Consider the following 26,194-nt stretch of genomic DNA (forward strand, 5'->3'; position numbering starts at 1 on the left):
ATGGCCTGACCTTGCCGAGGCTGAAGCAAGGTCAGGCCATGCCTTGGAGAAGGACACAGAGCAAAGGCAGGCAGGATGGGAGACTTGGGGAGCAGGCTTTGCAGGCATGGCTATTTCTGATCTGGGTACAGTGGCAGACAGGGCTGCAGAGTCAGTGACAACACGAGGTCAGCAGTGCAGGCTGCATGTTATACTTTGACACTAGGAAGCCACTGCAGGCGCTTGAGCAGCGATGCAGAGGGGGCTGCAAGCCCAGGAGGAGAGTCCAGGGCAAGAGTTCCCAGAAATGGCCACTAGATGGCAGGCACGGCCACTCTGGAAGGCCCAGAGGCAGGTGGGGTACAGGGCCTGGCAGGTAGCTCCCCTGGGGCTGACGTGAGAGTACCTGGAGGGTAGCCCTGTTAGTTATGCCCATCCTTGCACCCCAGGCTCTCTGGTTGGCCACTACAACCACAGCAATACACTGTGCCCTGATTCTCCTGCACATCCTGTGGCCACACTGCCATGGAGTGTGAGCCCCTGAGCAAAGGGAGCCATTTTCATCAGAGCGACTGTGGCTTCACGGGAGCCCTTCACCTGCTGTTCTGAGAATGAACGCTATCTCCTCAGAGCTGCAACTCTGCCCTGACTGTGTTGGCCTGGGATCTCAGGAAGATTTCTTCAAGGAAACGCCATTAGATAATGCCACTGTCATCTGTGCTGGTGAAGACTTTCCAGTGTAGCCGCTTATCCCTCTAAGACCAATGAACTCACGAGTTCCCCGGTGTGGATTTTGGTGGAACTGTTGTTTCCTTATGAAAAAGGGGTAAGCTAGGAATTTTCATCACCCCAGTGTTAGGAATGCTCATCACACCACTCTCACTCATGGGTCTGAGAACCCTCATAATAGGTAACTTGGGGGTCAGAGACAGCTTTTGGGATTCCTAGGCTCAGATAGGCCACTGTCTTGAAAAAGGAGCAAGAATAATCCCTTGGGCTGCAGAGATGGCTCAGTGGTTAAGAACGTGTTTGTTTGTTTTTTAAGATTTATTGACTTATTATTTATATACTATTCTGCCTGCATGTGTGCCTGCAGGCCAGAAAAGGGCATCAGATCACATTATGAGCTACCATGTGGTTGCTGGGAATTGAACTCAGGACCTTTGGAAGAACAGCCAGTGCTCTTTACCTCTGAGCCATCTCTCAGCCCCAAGAACATGTACTGTTTTTTTTTTTTTTGATTCCCAGAACTCACATCACGTAGCTCACGATTGCTTGTAACTCCAGCTCCAGGGGATGCCTCTGACCTCCTCAGGCACATGTGCACACACACACACACACACACACATAATAATAATAATAATAATAATAATAATAATAATAATAATAATAATAATTCTAACAGGGGTTACTTGTCAGACTCTGACCAGAGCCAGCACCACACCTCTTTTTAAACATATACTTGAGTTCTGAGGCCCTGGCACCATGGTAGCCAGGGTCCTTAGCTAGACTGGGGCACTGCACAGTCCTGGGTCCTGGGGCCTAAGCACTGGTTTCCCCACAGCAGAACAGCACTGAATATGAATTCTCCCCTGGAGTTCTTCAAGGCCAAGCTCCAGGTGTCCCAATCGAGAGAGGCCCACGAAAAATGTGTGCTCACTTGGTGTCTGAACAACACGGAGCCAGCACTGAGCTCACACCCAGAAGCAGCCCAGCGGACCCAGAGAGTAGAGGGGAGCAATGTAGCTAGAACCCACAGGACACACAATGGAGGATGAGGGTGAGACCCTTCTCCCTGCAGAGGGGAGGCGGGATGGACTCTTACCTGCATGGTCTGGTGGTGGCGGGGATGTTTGAAGAGTAAAACATGTCCATGTTGTACAGGGAGGGGTCCGTGGCTGGGGACGGTGGTGGGTTCAGGATCTGGGGAGAGCAAGCAGGGGTTACTCCAAGCCTCCCTAGTCTGAGCCATTCCTTCAGCCTACGGGCCTGGGGTCTGGAGCTCTGTTCTCAGCCCATGGTCCCCAGAACCCTTCCAGAGCTAGTGTATCTTAGAAAGTAGAGGGGTGCTGTCAGCCACCTTCCCCAAAGGTGACAGTGGTGGTCAGAAGCATGGGGACTGAAGTGCTTTCAACCCAGAGGTCCTCGTCCCTCTCAGGTATTACTTTGCTGGCTAGTAGAGACCCCTCAAGCCTATGACCAGCTACTTGGTCATGAACACTAGGGGGAGGGGAGGCAGCCAGAGTCTTGGTTTCCTGCATCAGTACTCCCCTTGGCCCCAAACCTAGTGGTGGGTTCCCTGCAGAGCAAGTACATCCACCTTCAGCTGTGTGCATCTCCGCGTCCTCCTGCTGACTGCACGTGGCTTTCGCTCCTACATCTCCTGCCGTAGGCTGTGACCTGGCTCCTGCTCAGGATGCCCCAAGTCCCTGCTGACGTTTTTTCCCAACACTGAGGTTTGGCGATGAAGGAGAGGTCGTGGCCCCGCCCCTTTCTCAGGGAGCTTTGTGCACTGTCACTGAAACAACTGAACTCTGAGAATGTGCTCTGCTGGGAATTGGTGGCAGACGCCTCTCAGTATGTCTAAGTATGTCTGATTAGATCCTGAGCGCTGTGACCTAATCACTAGATCAATCCTAGATGAAAAATAAGGCATTGGAGGTAGAAAAAAGTAGGGAAAAGGACCTAGTTAGAAGTAGGTCCCTGGAGGAAGACCTTGTCCCAACCGCTTTCTGAACTCCTTTCTCTAACTCCCACCACGACGATGTTTGGCCCAAGAAACTCCAGGCTGAAACCCTTGAACCCATGAGCCAAAACAAGCCACTCCTCCCTTCACGCTGCTTTTGTCAGGCATTTCCTCGAAGTGACAGAGGTTTAATCCTGCACTGGAGGAGTGTTGACAGCGAGTCTTGCAAGTGTGGCCCTCTGCTGGCAGGAAGGGGAACTGACCCCTGTAGCAGCAAAGTTCAAATGACAAACCAAGTCACCCTGATAGGTGCCACGATTGGGACAGCTGACAGTGACCCACCCCCACCCGTGACATAGAAGAAACTGTGCTAGCAGCGGCATCTCATCTGTGCCCACTGAGGAACAGGCCAGGCTGTGGTCACCAAGCACAAAGCTTCCTAGGGAGGCGCAGAACGTGGAATGTCCAGGCACACTGAGCATAAGCCATGGGGGACTGGGTGTGCACTCCTACCAGCAGAAGGCTGGCTGAGAACGGACTCTTCAGGAGAGCTCGTATTTTGCTCCATCCTGTTTATTTATCCATGCATTTGTTTATCTAGTTGAGGCAGTGTCTCACCACGCTTAGCCTGGAATCCACTATGTAAACCAGGCTGAATCCACCATATAAATCATTGTATAGACCAGGCTGGCTTTGGACTCACAGATACCCACTTGTCTCAGTCTCCCAAGTACTGGATTAAAGGTGTACACGGGCTTGCTGAATGTTACTTTTGAAGCAGGCCCTAACCGTGTAGCTGAGGCTGGCCTCATATGAATGGCACGCTATGCAAGCGAGCTACCACTGAGCCACAGCCCCGACCCACCACATGTAAACTGGCAAAATCCATGTTCAAAGGATCATGTCTGTCCTGATTATGATACCAGACTGCAGTTACACATACTTACTGTGTAACTGTGGGAAACCGGGGGTGGGCGGTATTATCCCTTGTAGTTGAACATAATCTACAGTGACCTAAGACTGCATTATAAATAAATAAATAGATTACTAAACAAACAAATAAAGGCACTTCCTTCTTGGTAGAGAAAATTAACTTCATACCTTACAAACATATAAATTACCACTAAGAGCACACAGAAAAAAAAGTCAAGTTGTGGTCAAAAGCTAGGCGTGGTCAGACACGCCAATAATCTCAAGCGCTAGGGATGCTGTGGCAGGAAGTTGAGTTCAAGGCCATGGTAGAGCAGATCCTGCCTCAGAAAACAGCAACAACAACTACAAAGAACGCACAGGGCATGCCGGCCGGAGGTCCTGTTTGACCAGGGCTCCTCCTCGGCTCACTCTCCTGCACTCTGAATGCTGTGCTGGGAGCATGTCATGGATGCAAGCTGAGCGAGCTACTTCTGAGAGCTGGCTCAGGTTTCCCGGGGACCCCACTGTGACGGGCAGGGCTGCAGACCTGCGACTGCGCTCAGCCCACGGAGTGCAGGGCTTTCACTCAAGAGAGGTAGCCCCGCGCCGTCTCTGCCAGCCTCGACGGCTAGGTGAGGCTTCAGAGGGGGCAAGAACAGGGCGCTGTAAGCTCCTGGGGTCAGCCCCTAAAAGTAGGACCTGGAGCTTTCAGAAGACTCACTTATGGTCCTGTCACCAGAGATAACATTTTCCCTAGCACTACCCACCCGGGATGAGGGAAGGCATGATAAGGAGATGACAACACCCAGACAAGGGACACCCCCGAAGGGGAGGGAAGGGGGAACCCGTCGCAGTGTGGGGCTCCCTGGGGAGAGCCTGAAGAAGCTCAACAGGCTGCCCTTGCCCCTTGCAAGCTGCACGACCTGCGTTAGGAAGGAAGCAAAGTGCTTACAGACCATGCATTCGAGCCAAGGTCTCTAAGGACACCTGTCTCTGGAGACCTCCCTCACGTGGCTTTGCCCTCTAGGGTCTGTTACACCGCCATTCTAGCATTTCTGGTCTAGAAAATACTAATGTCTGCCTTGACTCGTTCTTAAAAAAAAAAAATTACATCTATTTATTCACTAGGGGAAGGCACACGTGCCACAGCATGTGTGGAGGTCAGAGGACATCGGGAGAGAACTGGTTTTCTCCTTCTACCATGTGGGTTTCTGGGAACTGAACTCAGACTGACAGGTTTGTCAGACAGCACCATCCCCCTGCTAAACCATCCTGTCAGCCCTATCTTAATTGTTATACTCACATAACTTGCTGAGGGTATCGTTACGATTTTCCAGGTTTATTATTAGTCACAGACTTCTTCCGGTGTCTATTATATAAATTAAATGATCACGGATCTGTGTGCATAGGGAAAACTCAGCATGTCTGACACTACCTGCTGTTTTGAGCATCTGTGGGACATGGGGGGAAGAGGCTGGGTATGTGTTCCCACAGGTATAGGAGGAGAATTACATACAGATTCACACAGTGCAGCAAGCTACTCTGGGCCGCATTCTTGGAAACAAGGTTCCTCCTCGGCTTGCCTCAGGGAGGGCACCCCCTCACGGGGGAGGGTGGGAAGGTCACTATCTTTGCAATCCTTTCCCCTGCAGAGTGTGGCTGGAGAGAGCCTGCCCCTCACCCTACTCAGATTTGAAAGCTCCAGAGAATATTTAGCCACCAAAATCATCCTGTCTGGTGGTCTGTCTCTGGGAGATGGTCGTCTGCTTTCCAGAAATTAAATCTGTGGTGGGGATCGCAGACACTCCTGTTAGGGACGGTGAGGGAGAGTTCCCCGGAGCTAGCCAGCCTAGCAAGGCAGTGAAGGCCTCAACAAAAGGCGAGACGCCACCTGGGCGCGGCAAAGTCCCAGGAATAGCTGTGGAATTAGAGATGAGGGTTCCATATCTGGGTTTCTTTCATTCTTCGAGTTTTGTCTTGGATTTGTTTGTTTTAGACAATGTCTTGCTAGCCTTAACTGTCCTGGAACGTGCTATGTAGACCAGGCTAGCCTGAACCCATAGAAATCCTCCTGCCTCTGCCTCTGTGTACCACCACACCAGATGTGTTGTTCTGGTTTTCGAGACAGACATGTATCTCAGGCTGTCTTCAAACTCTCTGTAAACAAGGATGACCTTGGATTCCTCATCCTTCTACCTCCATCTCTATGCCCACCACCCCCAGACTGTGCTGAGCCAGGGGTGGAACACTGAGATTTGTACATGCTGGGCAAGCACTCTAAGAAGAAAAGGGGGCACTGCACACTGCCCTCCTCTGGGGTCCTGGAAGAACGACTAGCTCCTGAAAGCCTTCCACCCAGGAAGTCCCTGGAGCTACCACTGATGGGAGAGTCTCCCACTGCCTCCCATTTACCTGCCTCGCCTCACTCACCGGTGGATATAGCGTGGCCTTTGTGCTGGATGAGCTGCTGGATGAGGCCCCAGTGACGTGATTCCGGTCATAAAGGGGCACGCTACCCCGGCCCCCCACCAGGCTCATAGAACTCATCATGGATTTGCTGCACGGGATGCCTGTGGGAAACAGCAGGTCAGAATGAGCAACTCCCACCTCGGGTCCTGAAGCCCATGAAATTCCTATGTGGTAGGTGGGTTCCGCCTGACACTGTCTCTACCTCTTGCAGGTCCAGCTCTCTGGCTGCTCCAGGGAAAGCCTGCAGTCTCAGAGGAACTCTTGGAAGCCTGCAAAAGGGAACCCTGTTGGGGCTGAGCACAGAGCACACCACACAGACAGAGCCCAGGCTCTGAGAATGCTGGGAGGGTGATGCTCCCTCAGCCCCCAACAGGTCCTGCCCTCTAGCCCCAAGAAGAATTAGGTCACATCAACCTCTGAACATTGCAGTTCCAATGAGGCTTAGCGACAGAATAGGCCAGGAGAGGGGAGGCCAAGACTGCAGAGGTTCAGGCTGTGTCCATGGTGGCCCCTGAGCGTACAGGCCCTTTCAGCCCTCACACGGGCACACCATGCTGTGGACAGAATTTGAAGCAGAACCCTGGGTAGCCGCAAACACAAAGTGCATTTCTGTGGGTGGTCCACCCAGGCTCTTCCCAGACAACTCAACCAAGCCACCTCCATGACCGAGTAAATGCTGGAGGGTCCTCACCTGGGAAGGGACCATGCTGTGAGCCCCCTGGGGCTATGAAGTTGAGAGGCACGTGAGGGGTCCCGCTGACATACTCATGGGGAAAGGGCCCACTGGCCCCTGTGTAGCGCTGGCGCATCACACGCTGGCAGACAAAGTAGACCCCACCCATGACGAAGAGTGAGAGGATGATGCCAATGACAGGCCCGATGGCACTGCTGTGGGTTGGGATGTCATCAGACGGTGGCTTGTTGATCTCTGTTGGATAGGGGGAAAAAAATCGCCCACATTAATCCCAAAGTGATGGCCTCCCACAGGGAACATGCTAGGGACCCGGAGGAACCGCCTCGCCCAAACCCCAGGACCTGCAGGAAGGAACAGATGGTTGAGGACACAGGATATGGCTCACTTTGGGACCACTGCCTGCTGCTCCTGGGCTGCCAGGAGGTTCACCCCTCTTCTCCAGACGGGCAACCCTGCCTCCTTTCCCACGGCCCTGAACTGTGCTCACTTGACTTAGCCCGGCAGTCTACTCGGTGGAGACTGGCAGTTAGCCCGTGTCACGGTGGCAAAGAGCTGGGGTCTGGAGTCAGGTGCGAGAACCTAGGTGCCAGTATGCAGGGGTCTACTGGGGTCAGAGCAGCAGCATCCCAATAGCAAGGCCACCAGAATGGGAAGGACATGGCCCTGCTTCAGCTGGCAAGGCTGTGTTCACCTTGGGACCCAAAAGGCCCATGAACATCGACTCCATTCCTTCCTAACTGCCCACAACACGAAGAAGCTACAAGAAATCCTTCTGCCTCAGAGGTCAGAGCCTGCGTGTGGGGAGTGTCAGCAAACACACTGGGCCTATGGGAACCTTATCAGATGGGGCACGTGCCTAGCAGAGAAAATGGGACATGAGCAACCTCACCTCTGCCATCTAAGCCAGGCCACTTAAGAGTCGGTGTGCAAAGTGTCTAACCTGTGACAGTGTCTGAATCCACGGGAAACTGCCCTCTCCCCTTATGCCCTCCTCTCCAGGAGAAGAGGTCTAAGCTCTGGTCTCTATGCAGTAGTAGATGGAGTAGCTCCAGGAGGTACAGCATCTCTCTGGAATTCCAGTTCCTTCCTGTCTCCAGTCACAGCCTCAGGGAAACCTCCCCTCTCTGCCCCGACCACCTGTTACCTAGCAGTGACACTCACATCCCTGGGTGTATGTATACTGCACTTTTCTTGGACCACATGCAAGCTCAGGGCTCCTGGCTGCGGAGCAGATGGTACCAAGTAAGGTGCCAGTGGCGAGAGTGTGGCCGCTACTCAGAGGTGAGGCCCGACGGCTCACAGTGAGGCAGACTTGCCAGTGGGCTGGCCCCTGTGCTTCTGGCCTCGCCAGCACTCTGGCCCCAGTTAGGAAACTCCAGCCCAGCCTGCCCTCCTAGATGCCGCCTCTCTGATGGCTAGCCCTGCCAATCTGACACACTCTAGAGTCGCCTGGGCAGAGTCTCAGGGAGGGATAGACTAGCTCAGGCTGGCCTGTGGGCATATGGGAAACTGTCCTGATTATATTAATTGATGTAGGAAGACCCAAACTACTGGGTTTGGGCCCTACAAAGTATAAGGGAAAGAGAGCTGATCAGTAGGTAGGCACAAATGTATTCATTCATTGATTCATTCGCTCATTCACTCTGTTTCTGTCTCTCTCTCCTTTACTGTGGGTATGACCAGCTGCTTCAAGTTCCCGCCTTGACCTCCCCACAAAGATGGACCTAGAACCAAAAGCCAAATAAACCCGTCCTCTCCAAGTTGCTTTTTTCAGGGCATTTCATCACAGCAACAGGAACAAAGCTAGGACACTCACTAAATGAAACCTCCCAGGTGTCAGAACCTGGGGTCCTGCAGCCCCACCCAACCTCCATGGCAGAGTCCACTCCACGGCAGAGTCCACCTCACTGGGGGCCTGCCTGAAACCACTCACCGCACATGAGCTCGTCAGACCCATCCGCGCAGTCAGGGAAGGAGTCACACTGCTGCTTGATGAGCACACACTGGCCGCTGGAGCACCGGAACTGATTGGGCAGACAGACAGCTGTGAGGAGAAAGGGGTGGTGCTCAGAGGAGCCGGAGGAGGCAGCTGGGCCTGCTCCCAAACCCAGAGGCAGAGTCAATGGCAAGAACACTAAGACCCGGCTAGAAAAGATCATGGGAAATCCAGTCTCACCCCAGCATGACCCCTGTTCCTGAGCCTATTTAATGCTGGAGGGCACAGGGACGTGAACCGGACAGTAAGCTAGAGACCTTGACACCCTGCCTGCCCCTAGGACGTATGTAGCCCAAGTCAGAGACGGCACAGAACAGTATGCAGCAGCCTCGGCTCCAGGATCAAGCGGAAGAAGTCGGCAAGTACGCCATTTCCTCAGTCCAGGCGGGCGGGGTCACTGGAGCCAGATTGCGCAGGCGGGCGGGGTCACTGGAGCCAGATTGCGCTTGTAGGGACCAAGGCTGTCTCCTCTAACAGCTGAGGAGAGTGGGCGAGCAAAACCTGCAGATTACAGTCCCCGGGGCTTTGCATCATCTCCCTTCCACCAGGACCGGCTCCTGACATGCCCCAGCAACAGGAGACAAGGACACCCTGTCCTTCCTGGAAATGGGAGGCCAGCACCTGCTATTGGTGGCGAGGAGACTGGGCAGATGGAGGAGGGATGGATGCCTAACTGACCACTGTTGGAGAGCTGTCTCTGTGCACTGCATGTTCTAATGCTGATTCCTGTGACGGAGATCTGCCTACAGGCCCAGACTTTGGCGTTGTCATTATTATGAAATATCTCCTGTCTCAGTATTTTAAGAACATTGCTCCCTATCACCTTCTGATTGATAAAGAGCTAATGGCCAATAGCTGGGCAGGAGAGAAAGGCAGGACTTTCGAGCCCAGTGAGAGGGTATCAGGTGGGGAATCAGAGGAGAGAGTGAGTCTGGACACAGATGAAGAAGCAGGTGCCAGGTCGAAACTATGATGGCAAGTAACGGGCGAGGTGGCGGGATGTAGGTCAGGCCCGTATTGTTGGGTTAGAGGAGGTGAGTATTGGGCCTGGAGAGATGGCTCAGAGGTTAACAGCACTGCCTGCCCTTCCAGAGGTCCTGAGTTCAATTCCCAGCAATGACACAGTGGCTCACAACCATCTATAATGAAATCTGGTGCCCTCTTCTGGTGTTCAGGTGTACATGCAGACAGAACACTGTGTATATAATAAAATAAATAAATCTTAAAAAAAAAAAAGCTGATTATCTGTTCAACTATGTGCCTAAAGCTTATAATAAATATAAAGGTCTCCATGTCATCATTCAGAGCAACAGATCACAAGTGACACTCTGAACCCAGAAGTAGACATTGTCCCCGGCTCTGCAGCCAACCACCCAGCTCTCCCGGCTAGCCTGAGAGCAGCTTACATGTACAGGACTAGCTGGGCCTGGCAGAGCCGATGGACCATTTTATATTTACAGAAATGGGCAGCTAGCTGGGTTTGGCATATACACTATCATCATGGCCTCCACCAGATCCCGCAGAGCACTGGTGAGCTGCAAAGCAATCATCATGACTGCACAGAGAAGCCTGCCGAGGTCCCTCCAGGCCCCGTCCCTTTAAGAGCATCTGGGGACACTGAATGAGGATGGAGGAGAGAGGCAGCTGGCATCTGAGCCATGGAGAATATAACCCAGCAGCTATGGGCAGGGACAGTGAAAGCCCCACAGCCCCACAGAGACAGATCTGCGTGGCGAGGCGACCAAGCACAGTGCAGGTCATGGGTGAGAGGGCATCACAGCAAGTGCAAAGACGTGTATTTCGTGGGAAGATCTAAAGGAGGGTCAGTGAGGGCTAGAGAGGTGACAGCAGTTAGAAGTACTGGCTGCTCTTCCAGAGGACCTGGGTTCAGTTCCCAGCAACCACATGGCAGCTCACAAGCATCTATATCCAGTTCCAGGCAATCCAACACCCTCTTCTGGCCTCTGCAAGCACCAGGTATGCACATGGTACACATACATATATGTAGGAAAAACACCCATACACATAGAACTGAATTTAAAAAAATTGAATTAGCAGCTGGCCATTGAGATGGCTGAGTTCAGTGGTTCTCAACCTGTGGATAGCAATCTGTTTGGGACTGTTAAAACACCCTTTAACAGCCAGGTGGTGGCACACACCTATAATCCCAGCACTCAGGAGGCAGAGGCAGGAGGATCTCTGTGAGTTCAAGGCCAGCCTGGTCTACAAAGGACAGCCAAGGCTACAGAGAAACCCTGTCTTGAAAAAAAAAAAAAAAAAAAAAAAAAAGAAAGAAAAGACCTTTTGACAGGGTCACATAAGAAATCCTGTATGTCGTATGTCATATGTTTTCATTATGACTCAATAATAGCAAAATTACAGCTATGCAGTAGCCATGAAATAGTTTTATGGTTGGCGGTCACCACAACATGAGGTACTTACTGTATTAAAGGGTCCCAGCTTTAGGAAGGTTGAGAACCACTGGCCTGTAGCCAAGTGGTGACCTGAGTTTGACCCCTGGGACCCACACGGTAGAAGGAAAAAAACTGGCTTCTGCAAACTACTGTCCTCTGACCCCCACAAGCACAAGATGGCATGCACACATACACACAGTCTATAAAGAAAAGGCTGAGAACGTTGATCAAGGGCGTGGAGAGCACGCAGGAAGCCTTGAGGTTGATTCTCAACGAAGTAGCACGGGCTACCTGTGGCAGTGAACACCCATAATGCCAGCACTCAGGAGGTAGAGACAGGAGAACCACAAGTTCAAGGCCATCCTTAGCTATATAGCAAACTCAAGGTTAGCCTGGGCTACATAAGGCCCCTGTCTCAAAAGAAAAAAAGTATATATTTATGTATAAAAGCAGATCTTGCTAGTCAAGAGTGCTCCCAGGGAACCAGCACTATCCCACACACGACGGCACGACACTGTCAAGGCCGTACCAGGGCATGAGCCATGGAAACACCTAGCTGACTACTGGGCTTGCCTTGCGTTTTGACAGAAGTCACTACCAAATGTGGAAATGTGAGAAAGATTCTCAGCCTGTCTTTACATCAACTGCCAGTAGGATAGATGGGGTCATACAGAAGCATTACTTCAGGGTGTGCCTAAAACTCATTTCATTTGCCCCCATCAGCAGGACCTGCCATTTTAGCTGCTTTCTAGCACACCTACTTGCAGAAGGCAAGATAAGAGCCCCATGCTTGGTGTCTAGGAGGATGGGCCTGGGTGGGAGACGACAGCCAGGGTGGGCAGGGCAGGGCCTCACCATCGCAGTTAGCTTCGTCAGAGCGGTCCTGGCAGTCCGCCTCACCGTCGCAGCGCAGGCGCAAGTCCACGCACTGGCCTCGAGCGCAGGGAAACTGGGAGGCGGAGCACACCGGGCAGCCCTCCTCATCGCTCTGGTCGGCACACTCAGGGAAGCCATCACAGCGCCAGGCTCCAGGGATGCAGTCAATCTCACCAGTGGCACAGGCAAACTGATCAGGGGAGCAAGTAGGAGGCTCTAGGGGAGGGAAGGAGACCACAGTCAAGCAGGCTCCGACCAATGAACCATGCAATGGCATGGCTGGCCTTCAGAGCACAGGTACTGTGTCAACAGTGGCCTGGGCACACTGTCTCCTGCTCCTATGACACTTTCAACCCCAGCACAGACGAAGGCAGGAATGAAAAAGTTGCCTTCAAACTTGCTGTGTATCAAGGATGACCTTGAACTTCTGATCTTCTTACCGCTGTCTCCTGAGTACTGGGATTACAGGTGTGCACCACCATACCTGATTTACACAGTGCTAAGGACTGAACCCAAGGCCTTGTGAGTGCCATCTACCAACTGAGCTACATCCTCAATGTGTGTGTGTGTGTGTGTGTGTGTGTGTGTGTGTGTGTAACCCAAACATGTATATGTGGTTGCAGTCATGCACCTACACAGACGTGGACAGCATCTTTCTCCATCACTTTTCCCTTACTCCTTTGAAACAGGGTCTCTCACTGGACCTGGAGCTAGGCTGCCAGGCAGCAAGCATTAGTGATGTTCTGTCTCTGCCTCTCTCTCCATAGTGCTGGAGTTATGGATGCCCACAGAGCCAAACTCTAAGGTCTGGAGTGTCAGACAACCTAAGAGATGCCAGGACATTCCCTGAGCTCCTGGGGCCACAGCCAGTCTTCACAGAGCAAGACTAACCTTTCAAAGAACAAGTGTCCAGGCAGTCAGCCACAGCCCAAAGCATACAGTGTGAGGTCATGAGCAGGGATGAAGCCCGACTCTCCCAGAGGACAAGCCAGGTAGACTTCTTCCCAGGCCACCTGCGAAGCCCTGGGGGCAGGCTTAATCATGGTAATGTTGAAGACTGCCACTTTCTTTTTAATCTATTTATTTTTATTTTATGTACCTTGGTGTGTTGTCTGCATGTGTGAGGGGGTCAGATCCCCTGGAATAGGAGTTATAGACACTTGGGAGCTCCCATGTGGTTGCTGGGAATTGAACCCGTGTTCTCTGGAAGAGCAGCCAGTGCTGTTAACCACTGAACCATCTCTCCAGCCCCTGTCACTTCCTCATTACAGCTATCCCCTACAAGTGCTGGGAAAGCAGCCCTGCCAGGCAGATGCTCTCTATCTCAGAGCCTCAGGAAGAAGAGGTTCCCAAAAGGCACATGCCAGCTGAAGGTCACTCATCTTAGAAGTCAGAGTCCAGGGTTTGAACTCTGTCTTCCTTGACCTGGTTTTTGACGACACACCATCCCAACCATGCAGCCCCAGGGGAAAAGGAATATAGTTATCGGGGAGGAAAAAGGTCAGAAGCACAAATCTGTTATTAGAGGCTTTTGCAGAAGACCAGGGGTCAGTTCCCAACACCCACATGGCAGCGTACAACTGCTTGTAACTCCAGTCCCAAGGGATCTGAGACCCTCTTCTGGCCTCCTTGGACACTGTATGCATGTGGTGCACAGACATGGATGCAGGTGAACAGTCATCCACACAAAACAAAAATAAAGCTTTGTTTAAATCCGTTATAAGATCCAGCAACCATGCTGGTAACTGACAGTGGATTAATCGGCCAGGAAAGGTAAAGACGACTTATTTGCACTATCAATCTACTGGACCTGATCAAGTTTTCTAGAATAGTCCATCTGACAACAGCAAGGATCACCATTCTTCTCAAGGGCACGTAAGACATTCACCAAGGCAGAGCCCAGAACACATGGTGGCCATAAAGCACACTTACAATATATTTTAAAAAACAGAAGCCCCACAAGGGAAGCTCTCAGACCACAGTGGAATTAAAGCAGAAATCAGAACAGACACAGCTGGACCATTCCTAACTATCGAGAGATCAAACAAATACTTCTAGGCAAGTATACCTACCACTGAGCCAGCCTGCACCCCACCACGCAATTCTAAATGCACACAGGTGAAGAAGGTGTCTCTCCCTTTTTTTTTTTTTTTTTTTTAAATATTTCAACTACTGGGGATGGGATTAGTACATGTTCACACAAGTGAGGACCTGAGTTCACTCCCCAGCACACAGTGTAAAAAGCCAGGTGTGATGGCATGTGCTCGTAACTCCAGCTCTGGGGAAGCAGAAGCAAGGATCTTTGGGCTCACTGGCCAACCTAGCCTAATTGGCAAGCTCCAGTTCCCAGTGATGTCTAAAATCAAGTAGACGGCTGAGGAGTAACAGCCAAGATTAACCCCCAGGCTCCACAGTGCATACACAGACATACACACGTGGCCACATGCACACCTGTGCACACACGCATCTTAACTATCTGAAAACTAGGACAGAACTCATTAAAACCTGTGAAATACAGGAAAAGCGGTGTTTGGGGAGAAATTCACAGCCCTCGATGTGTGCGCATGTATTCGTAAGTGTTAAAAAGAAAGAAATGGCCATAAGTAAAGAAATGCCATGCTTTGGAGATTAGGGACTACACTCTTAAAGCAGGCACGACAGTGAGGTGGCTCCCTATTCAAAGTCCCAAGGTCTCACTCACCGCCACAAGTCAGCAGGTTCTGCAGGAGCACCAGGTGGACCGGGCACGAGCAGCGAGGCGTTCCATCACCCTTGGCGATGCAGATGTGGGAGCAGCCGCCATTGTCTCGGGCACACGGATGGGCTGCTGTAGGCACAAAGCAAGATGGAGTCGGGTCAGGCTCTACCTTTCTCCTCAGAGCTCATCCTGTGCAGAGGTGAAGGCCGAACTCCTACAGAAGACGTCTCACTTGATCCCCCCAGGAGCCCAGCTGATCAATACTGACATGGACACTGCTCTAAAAGCCCAGTCTGGCAGCAGTGCCTATGATGTGCCAGACACATCATAGTCATGCCGCCAGCACAGGACCAAGCCGGTCAACGTTCCAGCAGGAAGCACAGAGGCGTTCAGAAGCCGCTCTATCTAGCTGAGGCACTCTGGACAGTTGATGGCCCTGTGGGGCTGGGAAGGAGGCTGCTGTGAGGGTGTGGCTCCTGGTAGTTACGTCAACCACACTTCATGGCACTCATAAGGTGACGGAAGAAGGGCAGGTGCAGAGAGAGCAAGGATGGACCCCAGAGCTTTGTGCACACCGGGCAAGCCCTTCACCAACGGAGCTACATCCTAGCCCTAGCTCAGGTTTCTGTTTGGTTTCGTGTGTGTGTGTGTGTGTGTGTGTGTGTGTGTGTGTGTGTGTCTTACATGTGCATATGTAGAGGGGGTTGTACTCAGCTGTGAACACACAGAGGCCAACAAAAAGATACTGGCTGTCCTATCATTCTTTGCCTCATTTCCTTGAAGCACAGTCTCTCACTGAACCTGGCCTGGCCCCAACAATCAATCCTCTTGTTCACACCCCCAGAGAGCTGAAGCTACAGATCACATCTAGGTTTTTATATGGGTGCTGGGGATTTGAACTCAGAACCTCATGCTTGCACGGCAAGTGCTCTTACCCACTAAGCCATCTTTCTAGTCCCCCGTTTCTCTTAGGAGGCCTTACTATATATTCCAGGCTGGCCTCGAACTCTCTATCTTCCTGCCTCAGCATCCTGGGGACCATGGGTGTGCCATTGCCAGGCCAGAGCTGTGCAGTTTTAGAATCCAGGTGGTCAAAGTTTACAGCAGAGATCAGCCAGCCTGTTCTGTTAAATACCATAAACCAAATAATTTCCACTCCCCTGGCCAGCCTGTCTCCTGCAGCTCCTCCACTCTGTCAGCTGCAAGGCACAGGCAGCCATAGCTGACACATATGTGGATGAGCACAACTGCATGTCAACAACATTTTACAAAAACAGGTGGCGGGCTGGCTTTGCGCTGTGGGCTGCAGGGATCGCAGACATAAGTCTGGCCATAGATTCTCATAAGAAAACATCCTGGGTGCTCCACCACAACCCACAGCCATGGAGGAGAGCTTATCTGAGAATTCACTGCCATTGCTCCAAACAAGATCACCAGGAAAGCCTCATACACTATAACCACACCATGACCACTCTAAAGGCCCGTGACATCTAGGAGCCTGTGACTTTGCAAGAAGCCAGGCGAATGGAGATAGCACATTTGCTCTGCTTATGGAGACAGGCTCTCACTGTTGCCTCGGCCCCCTGAGTGCTGGGACTACAAGCATGCGCCCACGTGCAGATGTTCTCCCTGACACCTGTAGCTTAGGCAGAAGCTGCTGGTCCTGAGAGCTCACTTCTCCAGGATCCCAGTGACCCACCCAGAGGACAGAAAACCTGCCGTGAGCCACCCAGGCAGCTAATTCACTGCTTCAGAGCTCAGCTTCAAGCAGAGTGCCCAACCTCCCCGCTCCCCAAAGCATTTGTATTCCACGTGTTATTCTACAGACTTTGGTTATGGATTCCCAACCTAACGTACAGGGTCAAGTGATAGAAAAGACAGATGGCCGAGCCAAGGGCTCTGGCCTCAAACCCAAGCTGCCTGAGATGGGCATAGGAGCATGGCTAATAGGCAACTTTCATCGTCTCACAGAATTACTAGCACATGAGACATGCTGCTATGCCAAGCATGAAACCCCGAGCTAACAGGAAACAGAAAGAGACTTCAAATACCATGACAGGGCCAGGGAGATAGATCAGAAGGTAAAGGAGCTGGCCATGGAGCCCACTGTGCTGTTGGGTAGCTTTTATCAACCTGACAAAAACTAGTCACTTGAAGAGGGAAAGAGCCTCAGTTGCCTGTGTAAGATTGCCCCACTGGCATGCCAGGAACTGCCGCTGTCAGAATGGCCTGTGGACATGTCTCTGGGCATTTTCTTGATTAACGGTTCATGTGGGAGGGCTCATTGTAAGCTGGTGGTCCTGAATAGTATAAGAAAGCAGGCTGAGCAAGCCATGGGGAGCAAGCCAGTGAGCCGTGCTCCTCCATGGCCTCTGCTTCAGTTCCTGCCTCCAGGTTCCTGCCTGTCTTGAGTTCCTGCCCTGGCCCCTTCAATGACAAACTGTGACCTGTCAGCCAGGTACATACACCCTTTCCTCCCCCTGGTTGCTTTTGGTCATGGTGTTATCACAGCAGCAGGAAACATATCCAGGACACCCACTGAAGTTCGTCCCACTCCAGAGTTTCTCTCCGACCTCCACATGGTCCATGGCATGTGTGCTCCCATCCCTACATACACCATACACACGTATAATTTAAAAACAAAAAAACTTTTTTTTTTTTTGCAACTTGATTAGGTGATTTTCAAGCATGAATTCTGTAGATGACAACATCTCATCACGATGTCAAAAGTTGAACACACCTAAACAAGGGATGTAGGAGATTCCACCATGATGCCAGCAGAGGAGCCAGGGTAAAGGCTAAGGCCTGGAGGCAGAATTAGTAGGTAACAGGAGGGACTCCGGTGAAGGGCGTGGGAGGAGAGGGAACTGAAAGGGGATCCAGGTGCAGACCTGCTCAGCACCAAGGGCCTAGAGTGAGAAAAGGACCAGCAGCATGGAGGGGCAGCCCCATTTCTGAAACCTGGGAAAGAGTCTGGGGCAAGAGGGGGAATCGGGGACTTGAACAGCTGTTATGTTTGAAGAAGCGTCCCACAAAGGCTTTGTGCCCAGCCTGTGGAGTGGCTGGAGAACTCCTTTTCCTTCTTTTTGTTTTTAACTGGGACCCAGAGACTTGCACTTCCTAGGAGAGGTGCACTCCTGCCACTGAGGCACTCCCGAGAGGAAGCAGGACCTTCAATAAGCACGGCCTAGCCGGAGATGTAGCTCAAGGCTCCAGCACTTGCGTAGCATGCATGAGAGACTTCAATCCTGACTTCAATCCTGAGGACTGCACAAAATGAAACCGAAGCAGCTGGAGCCTAGTGGGGAGTCTCTGGATCACTGGGGGGGGGGTGTCTTCAAAGGAGGTAATGGGATCCCACCTCTCACTGTATTTGGGTTCCTAGCCATGACGCATGTAGCTCTGCTCCACCATACAATCACTGCCTTGATGTGTGCACTGCCTCACTATAGACCCAAGAACAACACACACACACACACACCACACACACACACACACACACACACACACACACACACACAGACATAGATACAGATACACACAGCTCAGAGAATTCTAGCACTCAGGAAGACTGTCAAGAATTCTAGGCTAGCTTGGGCTATCTAGAAAGACTGTCTTTAACAGATGATAGATATAGACAGACGACAGAGATGGATGGATACATTGAGATTGGAAGGTAGGTAGAAGATAGATAGGACAGAGGCAGACAGACTCTGACAGGTAGGTAGGTAGGTAGATGATAGACAGACAGAATGAATGAATAATAATTTTTGAAAAGCTAGCTTGGAGTCTTCTGTGCATCAGCAAACAAAGGTGATGCATGCTGGTCTTTGGTGCCGAGCCCATGACCTCCTTGGGCACATGGCTCTTGCACCAGCAGTTTGTCTGACCTCATCTGCCTCTAAGCAGTGCCACCCTCCCCCAGGGGACCCTCCCACAAATGCCGCCCCCTCTCACATACAGAACTCCTCCAAGCTGACTTCCTCCACGGCATGGATGCCGGTCAGATGGGTGACACGGCCCTGAACCCTAGTCCGCTTGTCGCCAGTGGTCTTCTCCACCCGCTCGATCATCTGCTGCTGGCGGTCGATCCAGTAGAGGTGCCTGCCCAGCACTGTGAGACCCACTGGTTGCACGATGTTGGCGTCTTCCAGGGTCAGGCGGTTGGCCCCTGTGGGGAGCACAAAAGCTCCATGAGTGGAAAGCCAGCTGAGTGAAAAGCCAGACGCACTGGGCCCAGGAGAATGGAGGTTTAAAGAGCGGACCATCAGAGAGTCTGGGGCATTTCTACACTCTCCAGGACGGGGAGCTGAGGCAGATCCCACGGAAGCAGGCTCTCCCACCAGGGCTGGCCTAGGGTTCAGGAGCGTACCCCCTAACAGTCACCATGGTCACTGGCCTCTGGACGCATGGTGCTTCCTCTCCCCACCATCGTTAGTATGTATGTGTGTGTGGTATTTGTGTGTACATACATGTGAAGGCCAGAAGTCTCAATTTTATTCATTTTTTTAAGGAGTGTATGTATGCATGTATGTATATACTTAACACAGGGCATCTTATGGCTATCCTAGAACTCTCTATGTAGACCAGGCTGGCCTCAAACTCACAAAGATCCACCTGACTCTACCTCCTAAGTGCTGGGATTAAAAATACACATCACTAAACCTAGTTTTCTGACACAGGGTTTCTCTGTGTAGCCTTGACTGTCCTAGACTTGCTCTGTAGACCAGGCTAGCCTTGAACTCACAGAGATCCACCTGCCTCTGACTCTCTGAGTGCTGTGATTGAAGGTGAGCACCACCACGCCCCGCTTACATCTGGCTTTTTTAAAACATTTAAAAATATTTATTTATTTTATGTGATTGGGTATTTTGTCTGAATGTATGTTTGTGCATCATATGCCTACATATGCCTGCATACGCCTATTCAAAGGAGCCAGAAGAGCCGTGACGGATCCCCTGGAACTGGAGTTACAGATGGTTGGGAGCTGCCATGGATGCTGAGAACTAACTCATGTCCTCTGCCAGAAGAGACAGTGCTCTTAACAACTGAGCCACCTCTCCATAGCACACCCGCAGAGGTCAGAGGACAACTTGTAGGAGTCAGTTTTCATCTCCCACCATGTGGAACCTAGGGGTCAAACTCCTGTCACCAGGCTTGGTGGCCAGGGCCTTTACCCACTGAGTCATCTGGCTGGCCCTCTATTTTATTTTTTGAGACAGGATCTTTTACTGAAACTGAAGCACTACAATTCGGCTAGACTGGCTGACCGGAAAGCCCGAGGTTCAATCTGACTCTGCCTGGATTCCAGGCACTGCCACGGTCCTGGCATTTCACATGGGTGCCTCCTCCCCAATCTCACAACTTTTATTAGAAGAGAAGTTGCAAGGATCCAGCCTCCCCAATCCCATCACATCCCCCACCCACCCAATTACTAAATCCTGTTTCTCTATAGTCCAGGGGCTTACATCCAGGGCCCAAGGTGTTAGGGCTACCTGTGAACATACAGAGCCACAGCACAATGCCAGGCTCACGGCAGGCCCAGGACAAGGTGGTAGCTGCTACCCCTACCAGTAGCAAGGAAGGCTGAGGGCCCATGGGAGGGTCACACCTCCAGTTGCTGGCTAAAGACTCCGTGACTGGAGATGTTCAGGGTGCATACCTGACAGATCACAGCTTTCGATGCGCTTGAGGTCGGCATCCACCCAGAAGAGCTTGCCCAGGGCATTGTCCACCACGAGGGCCACAGGGCGGATGAGGCCCGTGGTGAAGAGGACCTCACGCTCCGTGCCGTCCAGGGAGGCCCGCTCAATCTTGGCAGCGTGGTCCTGCATGTTGGTGAAGTACATGTACCTATGGAAACAGGGCGTGGAAGCAGCAGGCAAAGAGTGGGTGCTGGGAGCTCTTACTGCTCAGCCTCCCCCCTCCCACCTAGCTGGTCCTAGAGGCTGATGAAGCATGCTTGATGGAAGGGGATAGTGTCCTTCAAATTCATGCCACCCTGGAACTCAGAATGTGAGCTTCTTTGGAAAAAGGCACTTTGAAAATATGAGGATTGAGATGAAATCCGTATGTGGGCCTCAAATCCAGTGAGAGGCTACTGAAGAGAAATAGAGAAGGCCATGAAAGGCAACATGATCAGAGAAGGAGCCTGGAGTGACAAGACCACATGCTGAGGAATGCCTGCAGCCACCACAGATGGGGGATTGTGCCTCACTGCATCAGAGGAAGGGGGCACTGCCAACATGGGGACCGTGGAAACTCTGGGCTCTGAGGCAGTAGGTGGATAAATACTGTAGCTTCAGGGCCCTTGTCTACACCCCTGCCTAACTGCCAAGGGGCATCCCCATGCCGTCTCCTCAGAGGACGCTTACTCAGCTCCTGAACAGCTGTCCTCCAGCAACCAGGGCTCCACGTAGCGAAACGTGGGCTAAGAGACTGACCCCACCATCCCCCTCATGATCACAAGGAAGGACACCACGACTCTGGGGCTGCCTCACCTGCCCACCATCGCCGGGGCAGTAAAGTGTGAGGCAGGAACCCCATGGATAATACCTTGCCAATCTAACACCTGCTTCACATGTCGGCCCCACAGGACTTAAAGGCGGCATGCTCTTGCCAGACCCTCTCGAAGCTCGAAGCTCGAAGCTCGAAGCTCGAAGCTCGAAGCTCGAAGCTCGAAGCTTGGCATTGTTCTTGAGCTTCTTGGGCATCTGCCCCAACACTCTCTCACCAACAAGGCACTCTGAGGACCAACAGGTAAGGGTGCCGATAGAGTCCAAGGAAGACACACTTTGAGCTGTGTCCAGGGCAGAATTGTGCAGCCCCAGAGATTGAGTTGGACAGATTTTAGGACAAGGCCCATATAGCAGGGCTCACATCCCCAGGGTCCCCAACCCCCCACCCAGATTTCACCTTGGCCTGTGCAGCTGGGGATCCTGGCTACAAGGCCAGGAACACTGCCTAGCCCCCAGGAGGCCAGCACCACAGGTCCACAGGGGGCCATCGAGTGACTACACGGTCTGAGCAGGATGCAGCCCTCACCTGTCCGCCCTGGGGCCACCTACCCTCGCTCGGCATTGACAGCAATGGCCCTCGGCTTGTCACGCTCCCCTCGAAGCACTACTCCCATGGCATCCCCATCCAGCCGGTGGACATTGATGGTGTTGCTGGCCTCACAGGTCCAGAACAGTGTCCGGCTGTAGATGTCAATGCTGAGGTCGTGTGGCTGTCGGTCTGGGCTGAGGCCTTGGCTGGGAGAGGTCAGCATGAAGGGCTGTGGGAGAGAAGCAGGCCAAGCTTGCATCATACTGCTGGTGTGCCGTGTACCCCAAGGGAAGGCGGAAGTTCCAAGTTCAGTCTCAAAGTCAAGACAGATGTGAGGCATTATTTCCAGACTTGGCTCTTTCAAAACAAACATTTACTTATTTGGTTGGTTTTGTGCATATATGTGCATGCACGCAGATTTCACAACACACGTGTATGGATCTCAGACGACAAGTTGTGACAGTCAGTCTTTTCCTTCCACCATGTGGGTCCCAGGATTTGAACTCCGGTCATCCAAGGCATGATTTCAAGCACCTTTGCCCACTGAGCCATCCTGATAGCCCTCAACTTAGATCTTGGTGGGATGCCCACTTAAGAACATGCAGAACAACCCGGAAAGGGGCCCAACGGGACACCCAATGCCAGGGCCACGAGAGAATTCACCAGAGGACACTGGCAGGCTGTCAACCAGACAGGAGACCCAAAGCCCAACCTCGCTTCCTTCTTTCCCACTGTTTAGGACTCAGGCTCTTGCCTCTCAATGATCAAATCTTGTTCTTTTATCCCAGTGACCAGGAGATTCAGGTATCAAGGGATAGATAATTCTCTTAAGACTCTTTATGGAGAAAGGACCCAGACTACAGAGCCAGGCAAAGGCGTGTAGGGCAGGTGCTGGGGCTAGTGGGGGTGGGGGGCAGTGAAGCAGGACCAGATTAGGCAGCAAATGATGGGTAGGCAGAGGTGCAGGAGAAGGGCACCTGGGCCTGTCAAGGAAACAGGGTTGGGAGAGTCAGGCGAAGGATGTGGGTGTCTGCAGGAAGGTGTCTGCGAAAGGCAAGAGGAGTGGGACAAGTGGGTTCTGAAGGTCACAGGGGCTTTCAGAGGATTTGTATCATAGGGCTTTCCTACAGGGAAGCTACAGTCATCAGTTAGCACTCAAGGTGACTGTCTGGGTGATGACATCCCAGAGCCACTATCAGGCTGGAGGAAGAGGACGAGGAGGACAGAGGAGGCAGACCTGTACCTATGCCTTGATAATCTGACAGGCCAGCGAGGACTTTTATCACACGGGCCTTGTGATGGTTCACCTCAGTTGTCAACCTGATGACCTGGCCTCTTGGCAAACTGGTGGGAGATTATCTTGATTGGGTTAATCTAGGTGAAAAAGCCCACAGGGGGTGACACCCTTCCCTGCCTGGGATCCTGGCTGCATAAAGAGAAGACAGTGAGGGTCTCTGGGAAACCTGACTCTGCTCTCTGGAACCCACATGGCAGAAGGAAAGAACAGACTTTCACAGGTTGCCCTGTGACTGTGCTGCCATGCAGCCATGGCACAAACTCCCCTCCTCAATAAAGAAATACATAGTGGCGCACGCCTTTATTCCAGGGCCAGGAGGCAGAGGCAGGTGGAGCTCTATGCATTTGAGACCAGCCTGGTCTACAAAGCGAGTCCCAGGACAGCCAGGGCTATACAGAGAAACCCTGTCTCAAAAAAACCCAAACAGACAGACAAACAAAACGAAAAGCTCAGCCAGTAAAGGCACTTGCTCCTGGGTTGGAAAACTGTGGCCCACATTTACAAGATGCCCAGGCAGGCTGTGAAGTCAGTGTACATGCAGTGCCCACACGTCAGGGCTGGAGAGTTGGCTCAGTGGTTAAGAGCACTTGTTCCTGTTGCAAAGGACCAGGGTTTGATGCCCAGCACCCACATGGAGGCTCACCGCCTCCTCAGGCAACAGGACGTGAGGTGCAGACACACCTCATGAAGGCGGGACACTCATACACATAAAATAAAAATAACTCTAAAAAAAAAATTAGAGTAAAAAGTGCTGGGGCTAGAGAGATGGCTCAGTGGTTAACAGCACTGTATATGCTCTTCAAAGGACCCGGGTTCAATTCCCAGCACCCACATGGCAGCTCACAACTGTCTGTAACTCCAGTTCCAAGGGATCTGACCCCTTCACACTGATGCACATAAATTAAAATTAAATAAATTATTAAAAAGTGCAGTGCCCATGGCTCTCTGCTGCTGCTCAGTGCTTCCAGGCTGTGGCTGCAATGTGACCAGCCGCCTGGAGCTCCTGCTTGTGCTCCTTTGGCTCGAGCTCTCACAGGCTGTGTTTAGAAGTGACAACCCGGCTGCCCTGCTGGACTCCCTGTGTCGACCAGGCCAGCCTCAGACACACAGAGAACCTGCCCGCCTCTGCCTCCTGGGTGCTGGGGCTACAGGTGTGCAGCACCACACCCAGCTCATCCTGTAGTTATTTCCGTCAGGGTGTTTTGCCACAGCAACAGAAAAGTAACTAAAGTAGATATCTAGCTCAAAGGGATCATCAGTCTCCAGTCACAGACACACACACATCAATTAATTAATTACTAATTTAAAAAATTTTAATCTAGACAAGATTTCTAGAGAGGATCTATAAACCAGCCCCTAGGACTAAGTTGTCCTCCACTTAGCTGTCACGAAGCATCAAGGTGTCACGCTCCATTGGGAAAGGGGCCACTGGTGTCTGCAGCTTTTGTGAAAGGGATCTTGGGAAAGGCCTCCTGAGGCAGGCTTGGTTACTCCAGTGTGTGTACCCTTCCTGGACTGGTCATGTCAGCTCTGTTAGATTTGGAAACTAGGCTTACTGGATATGTTGGTACAGGCCTTACATCCCAGCACTTGAGAGGTAGAAGCACGGGGATCTCTGCGAGTTCCAGGCCAGTCTGGTGTACATCCAGGGCTACAGAGAGCTGTTTGGGGGAAGGTAGGCAGAGAGAGACAGACAGAGATAGGGAGGAAGGTAGGGGAGAGGGATAGAGAGAGAAAACACTAGACTGGCAAAATGGCTCAGTGGGTAAAGATTATTGCTTCTAAGCCTGGCAGTGGAGTTTGATTCCTAGGATCCATGTCAAAGGAAGGAACTGACTCCATAAATTCCTCTGACCTCCACACTTGAACCATGAGATTTGCTCACACACATACACTTACAATGAAGTAGATCAATAAATGTAATAAAATTACAAATAAAATTCAGGTTTGGCATTTGATAATACACAAATCCAGCTGTGGGAAACATAAAAAGAATGAAGAAGCCAGGTGTGGTGGTGCACAACTACAGGAGTCCCTGTACCTGGGAGACAGGACTCGGGAGGATGAGGAGCCAGCCAATGCCACATACTGAGTTGGAGGCCAGCCTGGGATACAGAAAAACATGCCTCAGAAAACAAAACCAAAGTGGAGGAGGCAACACCAGCACGAGGACTGGAGGGAAGAGCCTCAGAAACTCACACAAGGGCAAGGTGGGCATGACAGCCCTAAACGGCAGAGGCAGGGCTCCCCAGATCAAGTGGACCAGCAAGACTATTGGTTTAAGAGACCCTGCCTTAGTAAGTAAGATAGGAGACGATTCCCAACATCAACAACAAGCATCCACATACACACACACAAAAAATGGAAAAAAAAAAAAAAACTGAATGTGGACGCTTGTCCTGGCATGTGGCTCCAGAAAGACTGGATGACACACACACCTCCATTCACACGCTATGAGCCACATCCAGCCACACCTGCAGCCAGAGCTTCATGCCCTGCTTCCCATGATGCTCCCGCCACCATTTCGTAACGTTCACATACTGTAATCCCTGGTGCTCCACGCCCAGAGATGGAGGAGTGACTGGCCAGGCAAAGGGGCTCGTCAACACATCCCACAACCCCATCCTGCTTTCCGTGTGTTGCTGTGGGGTTATTATTATTACTACTACTACTTATTTTTATGTGTATAGGTGTTTTGTACCGTGTGCATGCCCAAGGAGGCAGAAGAGGGTATTCGTTTCCAAGGACGTGGTAGTTGTGAACCACCACAAAGTAAATCAAGTCACCATGAACCAGAATCAAACCTTCCAGAAGAGCAGCCAGTGCTCTTAATCACCGAGCCCCTCCTCCAGACACACTACCAGGGTTTCTGAGTACCAGGCCTCCCCCTCTTTGTCCCACGAGCCCAACTGCTTCTGTTCCATAGTTCTGCACGGTCTCCTGACTTTCAGGATTTACTACATTACAGAATTAACTGCACAAGACTTGGCTGGAAAAGCACTTTCCTCGCAAGCATGAGGACCAGGTCCCACCTGGGAAAGCTGGGCACAGTGGCATACATGTGTACTCTCAGCCCTTGAGAGGTGGAGACAGGGAGATCCCTGGAGCTTGCCAGCCAGCCTGCCA

At 51.8% G+C, this 26,194-nt stretch overlaps 1 protein-coding gene across 2 annotated transcripts in view; it reads right to left on the reverse strand.

Moving 5' to 3' along the window:
- The window catches only part of Lrp5 (LDL receptor related protein 5), a 98,224-nt gene that overhangs the window by 1,353 nt on the left and 70,677 nt on the right, over positions 1 to 26,194 (reverse strand). The window contains exons 14-22 of one of the 2 annotated variants that reach the window (XM_021634330.2): positions 21,792 to 22,000; positions 20,387 to 20,577; positions 18,686 to 18,895; positions 14,728 to 14,853; positions 12,006 to 12,242; positions 8,674 to 8,784; positions 6,738 to 6,974; positions 6,008 to 6,147; positions 1,805 to 1,902 (exon numbers count right to left, since the gene is read on the reverse strand). In XM_021634330.2, coding sequence (XP_021490005.1) covers positions 1,805 to 1,902; positions 6,008 to 6,147; positions 6,738 to 6,974; positions 8,674 to 8,784; positions 12,006 to 12,242; positions 14,728 to 14,853; positions 18,686 to 18,895; positions 20,387 to 20,577; positions 21,792 to 22,000 — 1,559 coding nt within the window. The remainder of the gene's footprint in view (positions 1 to 1,804; positions 1,903 to 6,007; positions 6,148 to 6,737; positions 6,975 to 8,673; positions 8,785 to 12,005; positions 12,243 to 14,727; positions 14,854 to 18,685; positions 18,896 to 20,386; positions 20,578 to 21,791; positions 22,001 to 26,194) is intronic. The other variant, XM_060383424.1, reaches the window with a different exon arrangement.

Source organism: Meriones unguiculatus, chromosome 1, assembly GCF_030254825.1.
Source record: "Meriones unguiculatus strain TT.TT164.6M chromosome 1, Bangor_MerUng_6.1, whole genome shotgun sequence".
NCBI lineage: Eukaryota > Metazoa > Chordata > Mammalia > Rodentia > Muridae > Meriones > Meriones unguiculatus.